Source organism: Megascapheus bottae, chromosome 1 (genome assembly GCF_031878675.1).
Source record: "Megascapheus bottae isolate mThoBot1 chromosome 1, mThoBot2.hap1, whole genome shotgun sequence".
Taxonomy (NCBI): Eukaryota; Metazoa; Chordata; class Mammalia; order Rodentia; family Geomyidae; genus Megascapheus; species Megascapheus bottae.
In genome coordinates this window covers 26,153,895-26,173,030 of record NC_143509.1, presented here as the reverse complement: position 1 = coordinate 26,173,030, position 19,136 = coordinate 26,153,895, and the positions used below count along the sequence as shown (strand labels likewise).

Genomic DNA, 19,136 nt, shown 5'->3' with positions numbered 1-19,136 from the left:
TCCCCCCGGCCCCGGCGGAGGCTCCCGGCGAGCGGCCGGGCGCCGCGGGGGCGGGGGCGGAGTGAGGTGGCGGGCGCGGGTGGGCGGGGGCGCTGACGTCAGACCCGGGTCCGGGCGCCGCCGGCCGCTCCCCCGCCACAGCTCGGTGGCCGCGCTCACAGCCGGGCCGGGGCCGTGCGCCAGCGCAGCCAGGCAGCCTCGCGCGCAGCCACCGGGGGAGCGGGGCGGGGGGCCATGCGGCTGCCCTGAGAGCGCGGGGCCGCCGCCGGGCATCGCGCGTAGCGGGCGGGCGGCCGAAGCGGCGAGTGGGGGGGAAGACCCCCCCTCCACGGGCGCGCGCGCGCTCGCGTGGCGACCCAGCCATGGAGCTGAGCCTGGAGAGCCTGGGGGGGCTGCACGGCGTGGCCCACGCGCAAGCGGGCGAGCTGCTGAGCCCGGGCCACGCGCGCTCCGCGGCGGCACCGCACCGCAGCTTGGTGGCACCGGGTCGCCCCGGCTTGGTGGCGGGCATGGCGAGCTTACTGGACGGCGGAGGCGGGGGCGGAGGCGCGGGCGGCGCGGGCGGCGCGGGCGGCGCGGGCGGCGGGGCTGACTTCCGTGGGGAGCTGGCGGGCCCGCTGCACCCGGCCATGGGCATGGCCTGCGAGGCGCCGGGCCTGGGTGGCACCTACACGACGCTCACGCCCCTGCAGCACCTGCCGCCCCTCGCGGCCGTGGCTGACAAGTTCCATCAGCACGCGGCCGCCGCGGCGGTGGCCGGGGCGCACGGCGGCCACCCCCACGCGCACCCGCACCCCGCGGCCGCGCCGCCCCCGCCGCCCCCGCCGCAGCGCCTGGCGGCCAGCGTGAGCGGCAGCTTCACCCTCATGCGCGACGAGCGCGCGGCGCTGGCCTCCGTGGGCCACCTTTACGGGCCCTACGGCAAGGAGCTGCCCGCCATGGGCTCCCCGCTCTCGCCGCTGCCCAACGCGCTGCCGCCCGCGCTACACAGCGCCCCGCAGCCGCCGCCGCCGCCGCCGCCGCCTCCGCCGCTGGCCGCCTACGGGGCGCCGAGCCACCTGGCCGGGGACAAGCTGCTGCCGCCCGCCGCCTTCGAGCCGCACGCCGCGCTGCTGGGGCGAGCGGAGGACGCGCTGGCCCGAGGGCTGCCGGGAGGAGGCGGCGGAGCCGGGGCCGGCGGGGCGGGCGCCGCGGGCGCCGCGGGCTTGCTGGCGCCGCTGGGCGGGCTGGCGGCCGCCGGGGCGCACGGGCCACACTCGGGTGGCGGTGGCCCGGGCGGCGGCGGCGGCGGCGGCGGCCCCGGAGGCGGTGGGGCGGCGGAGGAGATCAACACGAAGGAGGTGGCGCAGCGCATCACCGCGGAGCTGAAGCGCTACAGCATCCCGCAGGCCATCTTCGCGCAGCGCATCCTGTGCCGCTCGCAGGGCACGCTCTCCGACCTGCTGCGCAACCCCAAGCCGTGGAGCAAGCTCAAGTCCGGCCGCGAGACCTTCCGCAGGATGTGGAAGTGGCTGCAGGAACCCGAGTTCCAGCGCATGTCGGCGCTGCGCCTGGCAGGTAAGAGCGCGCCGCGCACTTCTGGGCCCCGGGCGCGCCCGGGCAGGGCGAGGTCCAGCGGCCCCACGCCAGCCTCCTCGAGGCCCGAGGAGCCTCGGTCCCTCCGGAGAGGGCGACTTCAAGTTCTACGTCCCCAGTCTGTTAGTGGTAGGGTCGCCAAAAGAGGAAGGCCAGGGGGGGAAGGGATTGGTCTGGCTTTCCCCTCCAACATGTCGCCGGCCTCTTCCCCCCTACTTGGGAACCAATAGTGGGGGTCCCTCGTCCCTTTTGTCCTGCGAGGGAAGGGTGCAGGCCTTTCTCTGAGCTCAGGACGGATCATTGTGTGTGTGTGTGTAGATGGGTGTGTGTGCTTGCGTGTGCATGCAGCGCGCGCCTTGGGCAGGAGGGTGCTGTGTCTCTGCTGACATATTGGGGTGCTACCCCGCTCTATACCTAAACCACCCTAACCTGGAGCCCCCCACACACAATCCTCTGGCCCACAGCCCACCCGGTGGGTGCACGGGCGGGCGCTGGCGCCTCCTCGGCAGCTCAGGCTGGGCCGAGCTCAGCCTCCCAGCTCTCGCCGTTCTTTGTAGCTGGGCCCCGGCGATCGATCGTCCCCACCTCCCCACCCCTCCGGCCGCTGGCAAAGGTCACCCGAGAATGGGCGGGGGAGGGGCGGCCCCGGGGACCCTCGGCTCGCGGCCCGCCAGAGGCCTTCACAGCCCGGCTTGGCAGCTTGCCTACAGGGTGCTTTTTGGTTTGGGTGTCTGCGCCCCTGTCTGCCCAGCTTCTCCGTGTTTCTTCTCTGGATTCTACCCGTGTCTGTCACCACAAACGTGATCTATTCCTCCATTACTCTCTGGTGTTCTTGTTCTTTCTTGTCTCAATCTCTTTGCCTCTGTCTCTTTCTCACTCAGGTACACCCCCCCCACACACACATCCCGACCTGTTCCCCCCCCAATGGACGACAGCTGGGTCTACAAGGCCTCCAGCGAGGAAGCCCCCTTCAGGACTCTCCACCCCGTGTGTCTGTGGGGGTGGGTCCCCTAGTCTTTTCCCCTGGGTGCTGGGGAGGGGTCTCTGCACCCAACCACAGGGACAATAGCAGCTTCCAAATCGATCGGTTTCTCCACACACAAGAGCAGAGGGGGGGGGGCAGCTGGGCCAGCAAGGAAGGCAGGAGGGATTTGACTGTACCCCGGTTCCTGCCAATAGGGAAGCTGAGGAGAGGAGCTGGGGGGAGATTGTCCTGAGTTGTGACCCCCCCCAACAAGCTGTTCCCTCTCCCTGCATGTTCCAGGCTCATGGGACAAACCTCCGAGAGCCTGATGGGCCTCAGTTTCCCTCTTTACAGGGCCAGAGCTAGCGGGAGCTCATATAGGATTCTTAGATTCTCCACTTTGGACCTCGGAGTAATTGTCTTTCAAATGTGTCAGGTAACTAAATCCCCAAGGATATTGCTGGAACACGTTAGAAATAACTACTAGCACTTAGTTTCCTACAAGGGCTGGATTGCTGGGTTCCATCCCCCCCCCCCAAGACACAGTCACAGCGGGAACTTCATCATCCTTATCGTGGACGTCCAGCCAGCACCAACACACAGCCTGGGCTGCGCTGTGCGGTGTGAGTGAACTCAGGAGAGGGACGGCGTATCCCACAGGGGACCTCACCCTACTGCGCTGCCCATACAGAAGAGAGGCATTGTAGTCTGCTCTCCCCGCCGTGTACCCAGAATTCATGCCAGCCTCCACATTTTTCACCATCCATTTACATATCTGAGATTGACCCCTACTAGAGATATTTGAGGGGCCACACCGGAAGATTGCCCACAGAATCACAAAGACAAACCACAGGCCTGGTGAGGAGCTGGGGGTGGATCGGGCAGGAAGCGCCTGGTGACTGCGGGGCAGTGTTCACGTCTACTACCGGGGCCATCGGGTCTCAGGGCTCCCCTTTGTGCTCAGGTGTAGTTACAGGTGGGGCGACTGAGTCTGATTTACTCTTGGCATTGCCTTCCTCATCTTGGTGAACAGTCTCTACTCTCCAGGTGTGTTTCCTGTTTTGGAAACGGGACAGTGGCGGGTTACCGGTCACCTGGGTGGCTGGAGGTGAGCGCAGGGCCCCCCCACAGTCTTCACCTCAAGCCAGGCAGTGGAGGAGTGGGGGATAATGAACCAGAAGCACCCCTCTTCTGTCCATGAACCTCACTTTTGACTCCTTCCGCACCCCCAGTTTACCCAGGACACCTGCACGCTCCGCCTGCCGGAGCTGTCAGGCGTCGGTGGCCGAGGCTGTGGTGGTAATTTAAGGCTCGGGCAGGCGGAGGCCTTTTAGGCATTTTAGTTCCGGTGGCTGCGCAGATGAAAAGCGATTAAGTGGCGGCAAATCGAGGTGTTTAGGAGAGGAGGCGGGCGGGTCCCCGTGGCACTCACCGCCCGAGGCGGCCACCTGCAGGGGCCCCGGAGGCCAGGCGCCCAGAGCCACTTCCCCTGGAGAGGTCCCGGTCTACTCTGTCCCCAACTCGTTCCCAACCCGCGCACAGCGAAATCTGCACACCCAGCCTGGCCGGCCCAGGAAACTTGCCCCACCCCGGTGCCCTGGCTGCACTGGCTGTCCCCGGGCTTCTGCCACTTTCCCCAAGCTGCCACCAGTGTCCCACCTGGAGAAAGGACTGTGAGAAAAAAGGAGGAAAGGTGACAGCCATTAGGGAAATGGAGACCAAGCGGAGACCCAGAGGAGAAAGAAAGATGGGGAAAAGCAAAAAGGAAACCAAAACAGAAAGGACTCAGGGAAAGATGAAAAGAGACAGGGAGACAAAGAGCAGGAAAAGGAGAGACAGAGGCAGAAAACGAGAGTGAGATCAGGGGTCTGGGGGAGCCTCAGCTGGCAAGACAGCTCTTCTCCCATCCGTCTCCATCCTGGTTCCCCAGACCTGGAGAAAGCGTGGCCACCTCTCTCCTCAGGATTGCAGCCAGGGCCAGGGCTGCAGGGACGACCAAGTGGTTTCTTTGTTCCACCAAGAAATTCTGGCAAGATTTCTAGTTTCAGCTCATAGTTCATCTGCCTCAGTTTGCCCATCTGTAAAATGTGTGTCTGACTGAACCATTCAGTGATTCTGGGTCCTTTCAATCTAGGAGAGGGCAATCTTGGAGCTCGCATCCCATACCTATCACCCCTCCCCCGCCAGAATCCTCATGCAGAAGCCCCCACCCCAGCAGTTTCTCAAACTGTGATTATGGGAGAGGGCTGGGGGAGGGGCGGTCGATGAATTCGAATTACCGTCTCTAATTCATCACCACTGTGGCTGGGTCGATAGCCTGGCCGTCATCAAATATTGTTTAAATTGCAACTGCGGAGGAAAAGTATTTTTTTGTAGCTGATCAGAAAAATATTCATAAAAATACTAAAAATAATCTGAGGGAGGCTGTTGACATAATAAAGCACCTCTATCTCCTCTTCCTCCTCATCACTGCGTGGAGGAAAGTAGGAACCCAGAAGTCCTGTGGGATCCAATATAGGGGAAACTGAGGCAGGGAGGAACCTAGCGCTGATGGCATTCTTAGTCCCAATGGGGAACAAACCAAATCATCCTTAGAACAAAACCCAGAGCTGTTTCTGGAAAGCAATGCTGAAGCCGCTGGCTTAGTGGTGACCCACCTAGAGGGTAAGGCTGCCAGGAGCTGGGGGGCTCCCCCTCAGGACTAGGATAGATCTCCACACCCTCCTCCATCAGGACAGGGGTGAGCAAAGGACACACCCTGGCTGTGTGTGGGTGTGGGTGTGGGTGTGTTAGTACAGGGGCTTGAACTCAGAATCTGGCTGTTTGCTCAAGGCAAAGCACTCCACACCATTTGAGCCACAACTCTACTTCTTGCTTTTTTGCTGGTTTATTGGAGATAAGACTCACATGGTCTTTTCTAAAGTCCAGGTTGGCTTCGAACCACGAACCCCAGATCTCAACTTCTTGAATAACCAGGATTATAGGCATGAGGCACCTGGTCCTGGTGCCTGTTGGGGAAACCTTATCACCTGCCCATCCCAGGACAGAGCCCCTAGCCTTACAGGAAATAGGAGAGAGAACTGTTGTGGGGGCGGGGGAGCGGCACTTGAAAGCCTGAACCTTACCTGGGTTCCATGACTGGCCACAGAGCCCCAGGGACCTGGAGGGGATGGAGCCGGGAGCCACAGAAGCCTCATGGTTTGGGAGGAGCGGGGAGGAGGGGGCGCATGTACAAGAGTACAAGTGCTACACATTTGGAACTGCTGGGCAAGCTGCCCAGAGAGACGTCGAGTCTCCTTCCAAACCAGCTCCCTCCCTCCTAAGCTAGCCTAGGCTCCAACTGGAATCTTCTCAAATCATTGCCCCCCATCCTGCATGAGTCCCTGAGAAGGAGAAGGGGAGGCAAGTCAATTCTGAGATGGTACCTGCAGGGAGGCTGCACCGTCTCCCCCCATAGATAGAACACTATGGAATAATCTTTTTGTTGTTGTTGTTGCAAGGGGGTGGGTACTGGAGCTTGAACTCAGGCTCTCAAGTTCTTGCTTGGTTTTCTTGCTCAAAGCCACTTGAATGACACCTCCATTCTGGAAGTTTTGCTGGTTACTTGGAGAGAAGAGTCTCCTGGGACTTTTCTGCCCAGGTTGATTTGAAGTGTTATCCCCAGATCTCAGCCTCCTGAGTTGCTAGGGTTTCAGGCGTGAGCCATCGGCGCCTGGCTTCTGAAATGGTCTTTGAAACTGAATGCAGTTACTTAACTCACTTCACAGACAAGCAAGCCTAAGCCACAAAAGTGAAGGGCGCCTCCCACAGCCGGGCTGGGGGCGGGAGGGGAGTGGAGGCGGCTTCTGTAAAGTGAAGGAGTTGAGTTGTTTCTGTGGAGTGGAGGATGGGGGCGAGGGCACCCAACTTCTCTAATCTTCTGCAGAAGTGTGGGGGTGACAGGTGGCGTCCAGATATGAAGACTGGCATGGAAAACTCCTTAGGGCATTGAGGTCCAGAACTACAGCTGGTGACTCTGGGCTGGGCGGGGAAGAAAGGCTGGCACAGCACTTGATAATTTAGAATCTAGTTGAGGTGACCTCCCCTAGATGGGTGGCTCACGTCTCCACCTCAGCGCTTTGCAGGGGCTGCGAGCCTGCTCGCCCCGAGTCTTCTCCTGAGGGTGATTGTTTCGTCCCCTTTGTGGAGAGAGAGCTCCAGCTTCCTTCTTCCCCCTTCTGCTTATCAGTATCCCGAAGCCTGTCTTTCCGGGTGAATTTCCATCTTCTACACCAACCATCGAGAGGGAGCCAGCACCAGACCTCAGATCCGTTTAGATGATTTCATCAGAGACGGGAGTGAGCACCCCTATCCCTGAAAAGCCCGCGGATGAAGTTGGGGATGGAGTGGAGAGTGCTGGCATTGGGCTTCTTTTCCCTTCAGTCCCCGTAGACTAGAATCCCAGAACGAACGAAGGTCTACCCGCCGTCCTGAAATCTCTCCTTACCCCGCTCCTTCCCAGCAACCATTACCACTGTAATCTGAGCCACGTCTCTCCCCAGCCTCCTCCTCCGTGCTGGCCTCCCAGATCCCTTTGCTGCCCTCACCTCCACAAGCTAAGCTTTTTACAGCCATTTTGCAGCTTGCCACTTCACCCTGCCTGTGCCAGCCTACAATGCCCCTCCACCCTTCTGAGAGAGGAGGAGAGGATGCTTCTGGGAGGGAAACTAAAAGGTTTCTGAGAAGACTCTCAGAAAGTTGAGCCCAGGGCTGCAAGACTGAGGCCTGGTCCCTCACAGAGTCTTTGTAAGAGCCAGCAAGCAGCCCAGCTTCACCAGAGGGGCTCAAGCTGCTTTGCATCAAGGTTTTAATTAAATATACACCCTGATCAATACAGACCAGCCGCCCTGAGGGGGAGGGGAGAGGGGAGTTAGGAATGGGAGGAGACCCTGGGACCTTGGGCTGGCTGAGATACCTTCAGCCTCAATTTCCTCTCTTACCAAATAAGCATACCTGTGTGGGTCCTGCTGTGCCAGACTACTGAGAAACAGACTGGAACAAAGAGGATCTGCCAGGAGATGGGGGTTCACACCTGTAGTCCTAGCTATTCAGGAGGCTGAGATCTGAGGGTCCTGGTTCAAAGCCAACCTGGGCAGAAAACAACAACAACAAACCCAAGACTACAGAACCTCTTTTTGCCAATGAATTACCAAAAAGCTGGAAGTAGAGCTGTGGCTAAGTGGTAGAGCACCACCCGTGAAAGTGAAAAAGCTCAGAGATAGTGTCCAGGCCCTGAGTTCAAATCCCAATACTGGCCCAGAAAAAAAAGACTGGGATTAGGAGCTGGAGAAAATTGCACAGGTCAGGCACTCATCCACTCATCCGTAGTAGACTTGCCTGCACCGAAGCTGTCCTTACAGACATCACAGAGGCCCTGGGGCATCTGCAACACACACACACACACACACACACACACACACACACACACACACACACCCCTCCACCTGTCCTGAGTTCAGCTTCTGAGGCTGGGGGTGGTCCATCCCTCTTCCCCAGCTGTGCCCTTGCAGAGGCTGCCCCCACTTCTGCCCTAGCACTGGGGGTGGAAGCATGAGGAGAGAGCCATGCCTGCCCACGAGATGCACACCAACCGAGGATTTGTGTGTTTCTCAGTGCCCTTGCACTCAGAGACCATTGCTGGAAAGGCGGGAAGGGGATGTCTGTGTCCACACAGCCCTGCAGTGCTAGGGAAGTTACCAAGTCAGGGTGTCACTGCCACGTTCCCCACATCAAAAGTCCACCAGTGTGAGGAGCCCTGAAGACCCCAATGCCTAGCACTCTGTGAGAGCGCAGACTTTTCTGTTCTCTTCCGTCACCTCTCATTAGATCTTAAGCTCAGGACCTCTGCCTGCTGGGCAGATGCTCCAATGATGAGCATGTATCTAGGCCTTAAACTTTTATTTTATATTTTGTACTATTTTGCACTAGTTCTTTTTGATATGAGGTCCCTCCTTCTCCTCCTCCTCCTCCTCCTCCTCCTCCTCCTCCTCGTTCTCTCGTGGGACTCGAACTCTGGGCCTGGGCATTGCCCCTGAGCTCTTCAGCTCAAGGCTACCGCCCTACCCCTTGAGCCACAGTGCCACTTCCGGTTTTTCAAGTGGTTAATTGAAGATAAGAGTCTCGTGGACTTTAGTGCCTGGGCTGGCTTTGAATCTCGATCCTCCAATCTCAGCCACCAGAGTAGGTAGGAGGACAGGCATGAGCCACTGCACCCCGCTCAGGGTTTCATTTCTTTCCCAGGCCCATTTGGATCAGGATCCTCTTTTATTTGTTTCCTTGTTTGCGGTAATAACTGAGCTGACAGGCACTGGCCCGGGTTGAGAAGAGATACAGAAAACTTTTTTCTTCCCTGGGCTGGCCTGGCACCTCCATCCTCCTGATTTCAGCTTGCCGAGTAGCTAAGATTATGGTTGTAAACCATCAGTGCTTACTGGATCTTTAAAAACATTCTGTATAGTGTGTGTGTGTGTGTGTGTGTGTGTGTGTGTGTGACAAAGAGGGAGAGAGAGAGCACACTAGCTTCATTTTGTATCCCAGGTTGGCCTGGAACTTGGAATCAAAACACTAGAATGTTGAGATTATAGGTCTATGCTACCACAGCTGGCTTCCATATTAATTTAAAGAATGAACATATCCAAATATAAATGGATTAGGAGAGAGGCTTCATTTTGTCCTTCTTAGTTAAACAAAGGCTTTTTCCTTTCTCCCCCAGAGAACATCTTCAGCTGAAAACTCTTCCCTCCTTCCCTCCCTCCCTCCCTCCTTCCTTCCTTTCCTTCTTTCATTCTTTCTCTTTTTCTCTCTTTCTTAAATTAGATAAAGGGCTGGAATGCCACTGCAATTGGTAGTGCCTCTGCCTGTTAAGGAAGGTGCCCAAGTTCAAACCCCAGTACCTTTTTTAGCCCGTGTGGTCTCTTTTACAGGCTGCCTGGTGCTCTGCTCTGTAATAATTCTATTCATTATTCAACCACAACCGGGCCAGCCCACATTTGACTGTTGGGAAATGTTTGTGGTCATGGGGGGGGTTGCAGGGGGGCCATGCGACCACAGTGAATACTTCCACTTCCGGGACCTGACTTTACCTGTGGATTAATTCCCTAACAATTGCAATGTTTTGTCAACCCGCCCCCCCCCCGCCCCCGTTTTCTGAGTTGGCCTTTTGGTCCTTGTTTTTCTTATCGCTGTTTTTTTTTTTTTTTTCTGTCATCTTTTTCCAATTCATTTCCAACTGTCTGCTGGGGCTTCTGTGAATGTCTTTTTTTTTTTTTTTAAATGAAAGCTGTGTGTGTGTGTGTGTGTGTGTGTGTGTGTGTGTGTGTGTGTGTGTGTTTGCAGAGCCAGTTTGCCCAGTGGAAGGGCTCACGATGGGGGAGGGAGTGTCTCTGTAGTTGAATATCCAGCCTGAGCTGCCCGACACCCCTCCACAATCCAGCCCCTAGAAGGTGCCCCAGGGAGGGGTGGCCTGGGTGGGTATAGAACCTTCCAGATAAACCCTGGGAAGACTCAGAAGTAATTTGAGAGTTCAGTCATTGAAATCCCTACTACCAGGCTGCACTGAGAGAGGATGGAGGCCAGAGAGAGATAGGAGGCTGAGCCCCTGGGAAGATATGGACAGTGCAGGTACTGGGCAGGAGAAGGGACCCTGTTGGGGACAGATAAAGGACTGAGAAGTCTCTGAGGACCCTTACTAAGAACAAAGGCTTGGCATGGCTCTTCTTCCTGGAAAAAAAACCATACTCTCTCCACTTTCTTTCTTTCTTTTTCTTTCTTTCTTTCTTTCTTTCTTTCTTTCTTTCTTTCTTTCTTTCTTTCTTTCTTTTTGTGGGTCCTAGGGCTCAAGCCTATGGCCCTACCCCTTGGCTTGGGCGTTGTCCCTGAGCCCAGAGCCACAGCCCTTCTTCCCATTTTCTAGTGATTAATTGGAGATGAGTCTCACAGTCTTTAGTGCCCACGCTGGCTTTGAACCGAGATCCTCAAATCTCGGCCTCCAGAGTAGCTAAGATTACAGGCATGAGCCACGGCACCCGGCTGGGACCCCCATTTCTGACGGATCTAGAGTGTAGGTCAGCTACAAAGAAAATCAGAATATCTTTCCCACCCTCCCAGTGCTGTGTGACTTTGGCTAAGTTACTCACCCTCTCTGGCCAGGAGATACTCAGAGCAATTCCACCTGACAGGGACCAGGCATGGGGTGTGTGTGTGGGGGGTTAGTTAGTGTTCCCCACATCCTTGTCTCCAGCAGCTGGTGGCTGGGGCAGAATGCGTTGCTAAGGAAACTGGTCATCATCTCAGCCGGGGACCAGGCTGTGTATTGAATTGTCTGCTCCACGGAGCCCAGTCTGGTGAGGGGGGCTGGAGCTGGAATGAGCATAGGTAGTCAGAGAGAGGGGCAGCCCGCTCCCAGCCTTGCTCCTGCTTCTGCCCCATCCAAGTAGACACAGATGGGAGGGCAGGCACACAAGGCACAAGTGAAGACTGGCCTGGGGTGGTTTGAGGGTGAGGATCAGTTGGCTGGTGGGACATGAGGAAGGAGGATACCACCTTGGGATCGCTTTTTTACTGGTGTGTGCTGACTTGAACTCAGGCCTTGCTCCAGCACTTGCCTTTTGGGTTTATGTTTGGCCCTCTACCACTTGAGCCACAGCTCCATTTCTGGCTTTTTGCTGATTCACTGGAGATAACTGTCACAGACTTGGCTACTCAAGCTGGATTTGAACCAAGAACCTCAGAACTCAGTTTCCTGTGTAGCTCAGATGACATGTGAGCCACCAGTACCTGGCCCTAGGATCATTTCTTAGTCCACTCTGAGAATCTTGCAGCCATTGGCTCTCCTGTCACACCTGGCCTTTGGGATGTTGATTCCTGTTGCTGTCCTGGCTTTGGCCAGTACTCCCTGTGTCAACCTGATATCATCCCTTTCTCTGGGCTTCTCTGACCGCCCCCCCCCTGCCAAAGCCCCCAACACCTGAATGGGGTGTCCAGATCCTACTGTGTCCCATCAGGTTCTGGGAGCTGGTTCTGCTTTGGATGGCCCTGTGCACAGTAGTTCTTGGAAATGGCCAGACAGATAAGTGAATGAGTGAGTGAGTGAACAAATGATTAGTTGAGTGAGAGTGATTTCATGAATGAATGAATATATAGTCCACTCACCATGCACTCACTTGTTGAAGCAGTGAGTTAATTGCAGGGCACGGTGGCTCATGCCTGTAATCCTAGCTATTCAGGAGACTGAAATGTGAGGATCTTGGTTCAAAGCCAGCCCTGGGCACTAAAGACTGTGAGACTCTCATCACCAATTAACCACTAGAAAATCAGAAGTGGCTCTGTGGCTCAAGGGGTAGGGTGGTAGCCTTGAGCTGAAGAGCTTTGGGACAGCACCCAGGCCCAGGGTTCAAGCCCCATGACCAACAAAAAAAAAGAAAGAAAGAAAGAAAGAAGGAAAGAAAGAAAGAAAGAGAGAAAGAAAAGAAAAGAAATGAGTAAATGAACAAATGAGTGGGTGAATGAATGCATGCATACATAAATGAATGAGTGAATGAATGCATGAATCAATGAATGAGTTATGGAGTAAATGAATGCCTGTGTCAATGAGGGAAGGAATGAATGAATGAGTGCCTAGATGAATGAATGCACAAATGAATGAACAAGGGCTTTGGATGGATGAATGAATGAGAATGTATGAGTGCCTGGATGAATGTGGAATGAATCAATAAGTGAATATAGGAATAAACTCATGGCCCCTGATCAGTGGGGCCATCACCCCCTCCTACAGAGGAGGACACCAGGGTCATGGGTCACTGTTCCACCTGATAAACCAGGAACCGGAAGTCCGTGTAGTGCCCTGGGTGAATCCAGAGCAAGCTTGCTCTGGGGCCACGCCCCCGCGGAGCCACGCCCCCGCGGAGCCACGCCCCCGCGGAGCCACGCCCACTCCCTGCTGGTCTGAGCTGCAAGGCTGAAAAGCTGTCCCAAGAGCTCAGGGATGCAGCCCTGCTCTGCAACCTCCTCCCCATCCCATTCCCAGCTGCAAATAACGCTGGCCATCACGCCACGCCACAGCCACTCAGGTGCCATAGAGCCAGCTCTGGTGCAGCCACCGGTTTCTCCAGTTTCTCCAGGCCCATGGTTGGGCTGGGCTGGGCTGGACTGGGCTGAACAGCGCCCCCAGCACCCCTGCTTTTGCACATGTCTGAAGGGGCCCCCACCCTCCATACTGCCAGAGGGAAGCCACAGCTCCTCCAGGTTGGTCCATACCACAGAGGTCAGAGGTCTGCAAACACAACCCGCATCCCGTGTGTGCATAGGCACCCACCGACCCTGGGGAGAGGCACCCCATTTTCAAGCCTACCTGCACCCAGGGCTTCAAGGGAGGGGGTGACTGAGATGGGGGGAGGAGGCCCCGGTGTCTTTTGGGGGGGGTTATCTACTGCAGGACAAGAGAGTGAACAGGTGGCTCGCAGCTCTGGCTACAAGCAGGAATCTGGCTGGGCCACTGAGGGGCTCTGCTCCCCTCCCCCTCCCAGCCTCTGAAAGCCACTGCCTCCCCCATCAATAGATCAATCAATGGCTGAGTTATGCACTCCACGGAGGCCGGGTCCGCATGTTCCCAGCGTCCTGTTCAGCCCTCCAGGATAAAGACGACCTCAGCAGGATCTAAGTTGGGGCTGAGACCTCCCTCTTACTAGCCCACCACCCTCTCAGGGAGTAAGCGGGGCGGGGGGGGGGGGGGGGAGCGCTAGTTCTTGGACAACTCCCTGAAGAACTATTATAAGCTGGATGACAGAGGACCCCCAGGCCCCACAGGCTCAAGGCTAGGCCAGAAAAAGGAACAGGGCCAGGGAGCTAGGACTGTCTGTAGGGAGAGAGGGGAAGGAGCCATTGCATTGCAAGGAGGCTTTGAGGGAGGTCTAGAAGCTCCTTGGCTCTGTGTGTGCGCGCGGGTGCGCGTGCGCGTGCGCGTGCGCGTGCGCGCCAAGTACTGGGACTTTCACTTAAGGCTCAGCTCTTGCTCTTGCCCAGCTTCTGTGCTCAAGGCTGCATGCTGCCGTGTGAGCCACACTTCCACTTTTCCATATTCTATACTAATTTTCCATCTTTTAGCTCCTGCCCTTGGGAAGATCCTGGGAAAGATGACCAGGCCTGGCACTGCTCGGACAGGGGACAGAACCTCACGGCCACACAGAGCTCAGCATCTCCCACTGGAAGCTGAAGTCAGGCATTTCAGCCTCACTTTACTCAGAACCCCCCCAACACAACCATCTCGCTCTTGCTTTCTTTCCTTTTTTTTGTTTTCTTGTTTTTCTTCTGTGCCAGTACTGGGGCTGGAACTCAGGACTTGGGCACTGTTCCTGAGCTTGTTTTGTTCAAGGCTAGAGCTCTACCACTGGAGTCACAGAGCCCCTTCTGACTTTTTTGGTAGTTTAGTGGAAATAAGCGTCTCATAGACTTTCCTGCCCAGGCTTGTTTTGAACCACAGTCGTCAGATCTCAGCCTCCTGAGTTGCTACAGTGACAGGCATATGAGCACTGTCTCCTGGCTTCATGCATGATTTCTTGTGCTTGAGAGGTCAGGTGTGGTGGCTCACACCTGTAATGCTAGCTACTCAGGAGGCTGAGATCTGAGGATCAAGGTTCAAAGCCAGCCCAGGCACTGAAGAATGGGAGACTCTTAGCTGCCATTAATCACTAGGAAAAAAACTGGCTCAGGGGTAGGGCGGTAGCCTGGAGCTGAAGAGCTCAGGGACAGTGCTCCTTTTGCCACCACCCCTAAGTCACACAGCCCAAAAGGGCAATCATTTTCAGAACTGAGGCAAAGATGGGTCCCCTTGGGCAGAATCAGCAAGAGCTGAAGAACAAAGCAGCTAAGTTCCCTCACCCTGCCAGGTTTCCTCACCTTTTCAAAACACTTCTGGCACTCTGCCACTTGAGCCACAGCTGCACTTCTGACTTTTTGTTGCTTCATTGGGGATAAAAGTCTCACAGGCTTTTCTGCCAGGGCTAGCTTTGAACCGTGATTCTTAGTGCTCAGGCTCCTGAGTAGCTGGCGGGCTGCGCTATCTGAGCCACCCGGCAGGGTTAAGATCAGAGATTCTCCCAGCCCCAGCATTTTTTTTTTTTTAACTCCCTGGGGTCTGAGGGGGAGGCAGGAAGGAGGGGGAGTGTTTCCCTCCCGAGGAACCTCTTCAGAGTGGCCTCCTTGTGAAACAGACAGAAGAAAATTGGGCGGTGAGGAGTTGGGGGAGAGACTTGAGCCAGTGCAAAGGCTCTGCGGCTGGACTGAGTGAACGAGACAGGGCCCATTTCCGTGGGTGGGAGTAGAGGAATAGTCCAGGCAAAGATGAAGGAAGGAGGAGGGAGGAGGGAGCAGATGTGGTGGGCAGCCTGGGGCTGGAGGATGGCCTTGCCAGGGGCAATAGTGGGAAGTTTGGCGCTGGCAGAGGTGAGGAGGGAGGGGCAAGGGGAGTAGAGTGGGGTGTGAGGGTGATGCTGTGTTGGAGGGGGTAGAGGAGGAGGTGATGGATGCGGAAGGGATACAAGAAGAGCTGGAGGAAGAGGACGGATGGAGGAGATTGGAACTGAAGATGATGGTGGAGGGGAAGAGGGGAGGAGGGGTGGAGGGGGAAGATGGAGAACACTTGGAGGAGGGGATGGTGGAGAGAATCTACCATCCTGGTGGATGCAGGCAAAAGCAGGATGGAACTGGAGGTGTTGGTGGAGGAAGGGATGGAGGAGGAGGGGTGAAGGGAGGAGGGGGAGGGGAAGGTGGAAGAGGGATGGAGCAGCAGGGGAGGGGAGGGAGGCGAAGAGGATGCAGGGAGAGGATGGAGCTGGAGGTGGGGTGGGGTGTGCAGGTGGGATGGGAGCCCACTGTGCAGAGGAGAGCCGCGGTGGCGACAGGTCCTGCAGGGTGATGGCGGTGACAGGATATGCCAACCTAAGGGATGCTGAGGGTGAGTGCGGTGCCGCCCTCCCAGCTGCCCCTCCTGCTGAGTGCCAGCCTCGGGGAGGGGTGGCCCTGGGCACAGGGCCTCGGTGGCCTGGCCCCCCACCTCTGTGGGGGCAGTGGGGGATGGGCCGATGACAAAAGCTGCTCCCGGTAAACAGCTCCAACTGGAACAGGATCGATCCTGGCTAGAAGCAGCTGTAATTAGATTGAACGCAGGCAAAGGGGCGCGGCCCAGCCTCGCTGCCTTCAACAACAAAAAAAAGAAAAAAAGAAGAAGAAGAAGCTGAAGTTGGCTTCACAACTCCAGCTTGTGTCTGGCCCTTCCCCCAGCCTCTGCCCATTAGAGACTCCAGGGAGACCACAGATGCCTGCGAGTGGTTTGGGCTTTGCCAGCAGCTGGGCAGCCCTGGGCAAGTGGCTCACCTCCTCTGTGTGAATAAGGAGAAACCTTATTCCTTACGGAATTGTTGATTGGCCGGGCACTGGCGGCTCCCGCCTGTAATCCTTGGCTACTCAGAAAGCTGAGATCTGAGCAGCACAGTTCCAAGCCAGCCCTGGGAAGGAAAATCAGGAAGATTCTTACCTCCAATTAACCACGAAAAATAAAAAATAAATGAAGTGTGGCTCAGGTGTAAAGCACCACTCTTGAACAAAACAGCCAAGTGAGGGATGGAGGACCTGAGTTCAAGCCCCAGTTCAGGCACAGAACAAAAAAAGAAATGAGGTGTACAGGAAGGGTCTTGGTTGGGATTTAAAAGTCTGGACCGAGTTTCAAATGTTCTTCTGGAGAACTTGGCTGCTTGAACTGCTTCACTGTCTGGGCCAGTCCTAAATAGGTGCAAGTTGAGTCAAGCGCTTGGGTTTCTTCCCACTGTCCTCTTCCTCTCCCCATCTCTCTCTTTTTCTCCGTTCCTTCCTTCCTTCCTCCGTTCTTCTTTGCCTTTCATCCTGAAGTTTGAACTCAGGGCCTTGCTTACCAGGCGGGTGCTCTGTCCCTCGAGTCTCTCATCCTGAGCCTCTTTTGGTTTTGACCTAGGGCCTGGCCCTTCACTGTGGGCCTGGACTGTGATCTTCCTATTATGATTCCCGCAGGATCTGAGATGACAGGTGCAGGCTACCATACCCAATGTTTATGTTAAGATGAAGTCCTACTATGTGTCAGGGCCTTAATGATCCTACCACCACCCTCAGCCTCTTGAAATTGCAGGAGGGAGATACTGATTATGTGCTGTTTTCTTTCTTTTTTTCTTTTTGTCTGAGACAGACTCAGTATCTCACTCTTTTGACCATTAGCTGGACTCTACCACCTGAACCATACCTCCAACCCCTGTTTTGCTTTGTGGCCCCCTCCTCCCCCGCCAGTCCTGGGGCTTGGACTCAGAGCCTGGGCACTGTCCTTGGACCATTTTTGCTCAAGGGTAGCACCCTGCCACTTGAGCCATAGCACCATTTCCGCCTTTTTCTATATATGTAGCACTGAGGAATTGAACCCAGGGATTTGTGCAAGCTAGGCAAGCACTCTATCACTAGACTATGCTCCCGGCCCATGTTTTGCTTTCTTTAGACAGTCTCACTATATAACCCAGGCTTGCCTGGGTTCTACAGCCTCTGCCTCCCAAGCATTGTGCCGTCATGCCCAGCTTTGTTGTTGCTGATGGTGGTGGTGGTGGTGTGGCGTGTGTGTGTGTGTGTGTGTGTGTGTGTGTGTGTGTGTGTGTGTGTGTATGCTGGGACTGGGGCTTGCACTCAGGGCCTGGGCACTGTCCTTAGTGTTTTAGTTCAAGGCTAGCGCTCGATCACTTGAGCCACATCTCCACTTCCATATTTCCCCCCCCCCCTGGAAATAAGAATGTCTAGGCTGGCTTCAAACTTTGCTCCTCAGATATCAGCCTCTTGAATAGCAGGGATTACAGGCGTGGGCCAGTTCATATTCCTTAACTGTCCCTTTAATAATACACTGTGCCTTGTTACATAGATACATTTTTTTCTGACAACATTTTCTTCTAGATTGACTCTCTCACATACACACAGTGATTTTTCTACACGTACGGAGACCTGCAACTGTCTTATTTAATCATAGAACCCGAAGCAGCCAATTAGAACCTCTCTGAGCATCCCCGAGGAAGGTGACATGTCAGTTCACACTCTCCATGGGCGAAGCCCCTGTCCCCAAGGAATGAGTCACAAGGCACAGGGAACATTCATTTATTTTTGCAGACATCTATGGGTTATTGATCTAACATCCCGTCTGGTCTCGACTGTTCTGGAACCAAAAGAAAAGCAGGCAAGCTCACTGTGCTGCCCAGAATTCCACTGGGCCACCAAGGCTTCCAAGAAGCAGGGGCTACGAGCAGGGTCAGCTAGGCCCCACACACTTCATGTGGGGTACCAAGGAGGATGGGATAGGGTCATTCTGTCCCTCCAAAGTGAGATTGGGGGGGCAGGGTGCTGTGCCTTCGCTTTTTCCACTCAAGGCTGGCACTCCACCACCTCAGCCACACCTCCACTTCTGACTTTTAGTGGACTTTTCTGCCAAGGCTAGCTTTGACTTCAGTACCTTGGATTACAGGTGGGAGCCACTTGTGCTTCTGACCAAGTTTGAAATTGATACCCCAAAGACCCCCAGGCTTCTGGAACTGAGGCCACTTCTCCCTCTCTGATGTCCCATTCTTTGTTTTGGGGTTCCATAGTGTCTCTGGGTGTTGGAGGGAAGCCAGATGTAAGAGAGAGAGGATCTCCTACCCCAAGGTAGTTAGGCTTTGCAGGAACCTGGTTTGCGGGGGTGCGGGAGGGGGTCTGGAGGTGCAACCCAGGAAAATGAGTCATTCCCATGCCTTCCTGTGTCTACCCACCATCCTCCAGGTCTGGTCTGTAGGAGAGAGGGGAAGCCATTGTCCACAGTCTTTGGGCTAGGCGTGGGGAGCCCTTGCCCGCTGGAGTATGGGGTGAGAGGTGGGGTTGGGCACCGTGGAGGAGATGGGGTTCGGGATATACCTGGAGTTGTACTCTTACTGGGTCCCTTTCTTTGTCTCCTTTCTACCCTATCCACTGTCCCCGTTCTGTTCCTACTTTCCCTTGGTCTCTGCCTCCTTCCTGCCCCTCTGGTCTCTGGATATCTCTGTGTTTGTCTGGGGGGGGGTGCCCCTCTTTCCCTGTCCTGCTGGTCCCTGTCTGGTCCCTGTCTCTCCTTTCCTATCCTGGGTCTTCCTCCGCTTGCCCTGGGTCCTGCCTGTCCCCCCCCTCCCTCTCCCCCTGTCCCTGCCCCGCAGCCTGCAAGCGCAAGGAGCAGGAGCAGCAGAAGGAGCGGGCGCTGCAGCCCAAGAAGCAGCGCCTGGTGTTCACGGACCTGCAGCGCCGCACGCTCATCGCCATCTTCAAGGAGAACAAGCGGCCGTCCAAGGAGATGCAGGTCACCATCTCGCAGCAGCTCGGCCTGGAGCTCAACACCGTCAGCAACTTCTTCATGAACGCCCGGCGCCGCTGCATGAACCGCTGGGCCGAGGAGCCCGGAGCCGCCCCGGGGGGCCCGGCCAGCGCCTCCGCCACCTTCTCCAAGGCCTGAGCCCCCCACTCTCCTCCCCACCCCGGGAGGGGGTCGCACACCTGCCCCCCC

At 56.2% G+C, this 19,136-nt stretch overlaps 1 protein-coding gene across 1 annotated transcript; it reads left to right on the top strand.

Annotated features, from left to right (window-relative positions):
- The first annotated feature begins 362 nt into the window (after window positions 1-362).
- Window positions 363-19,085, top strand: Onecut3 (one cut homeobox 3). Its single transcript, XM_090328362.1, has 2 exons — window positions 363-1,557; window positions 18,793-19,085. The coding sequence occupies exons 1-2, from the start codon at window positions 363-365 to the stop codon at window positions 19,083-19,085; spliced, it is 1,488 nt and encodes a 495-aa protein (XP_090184488.1).
- The last annotated feature ends 51 nt before the right edge of the window (window positions 19,086-19,136 follow it).

Coding starts and splice junctions, on each gene's coding strand:
- Onecut3 (XM_090328362.1), top strand. CDS start 363: ATGGAGCTGAGCCTGGAGAGCCTGGGGGGGCTGCACGGCGTGGCCCAC. Junction 1,558..18,792: donor GTCGGCGCTGCGCCTGGCAG/GTAAGAGCGCGC, acceptor CCTGCCCCGCAG/CCTGCAAGCGCAAGGAGCAG.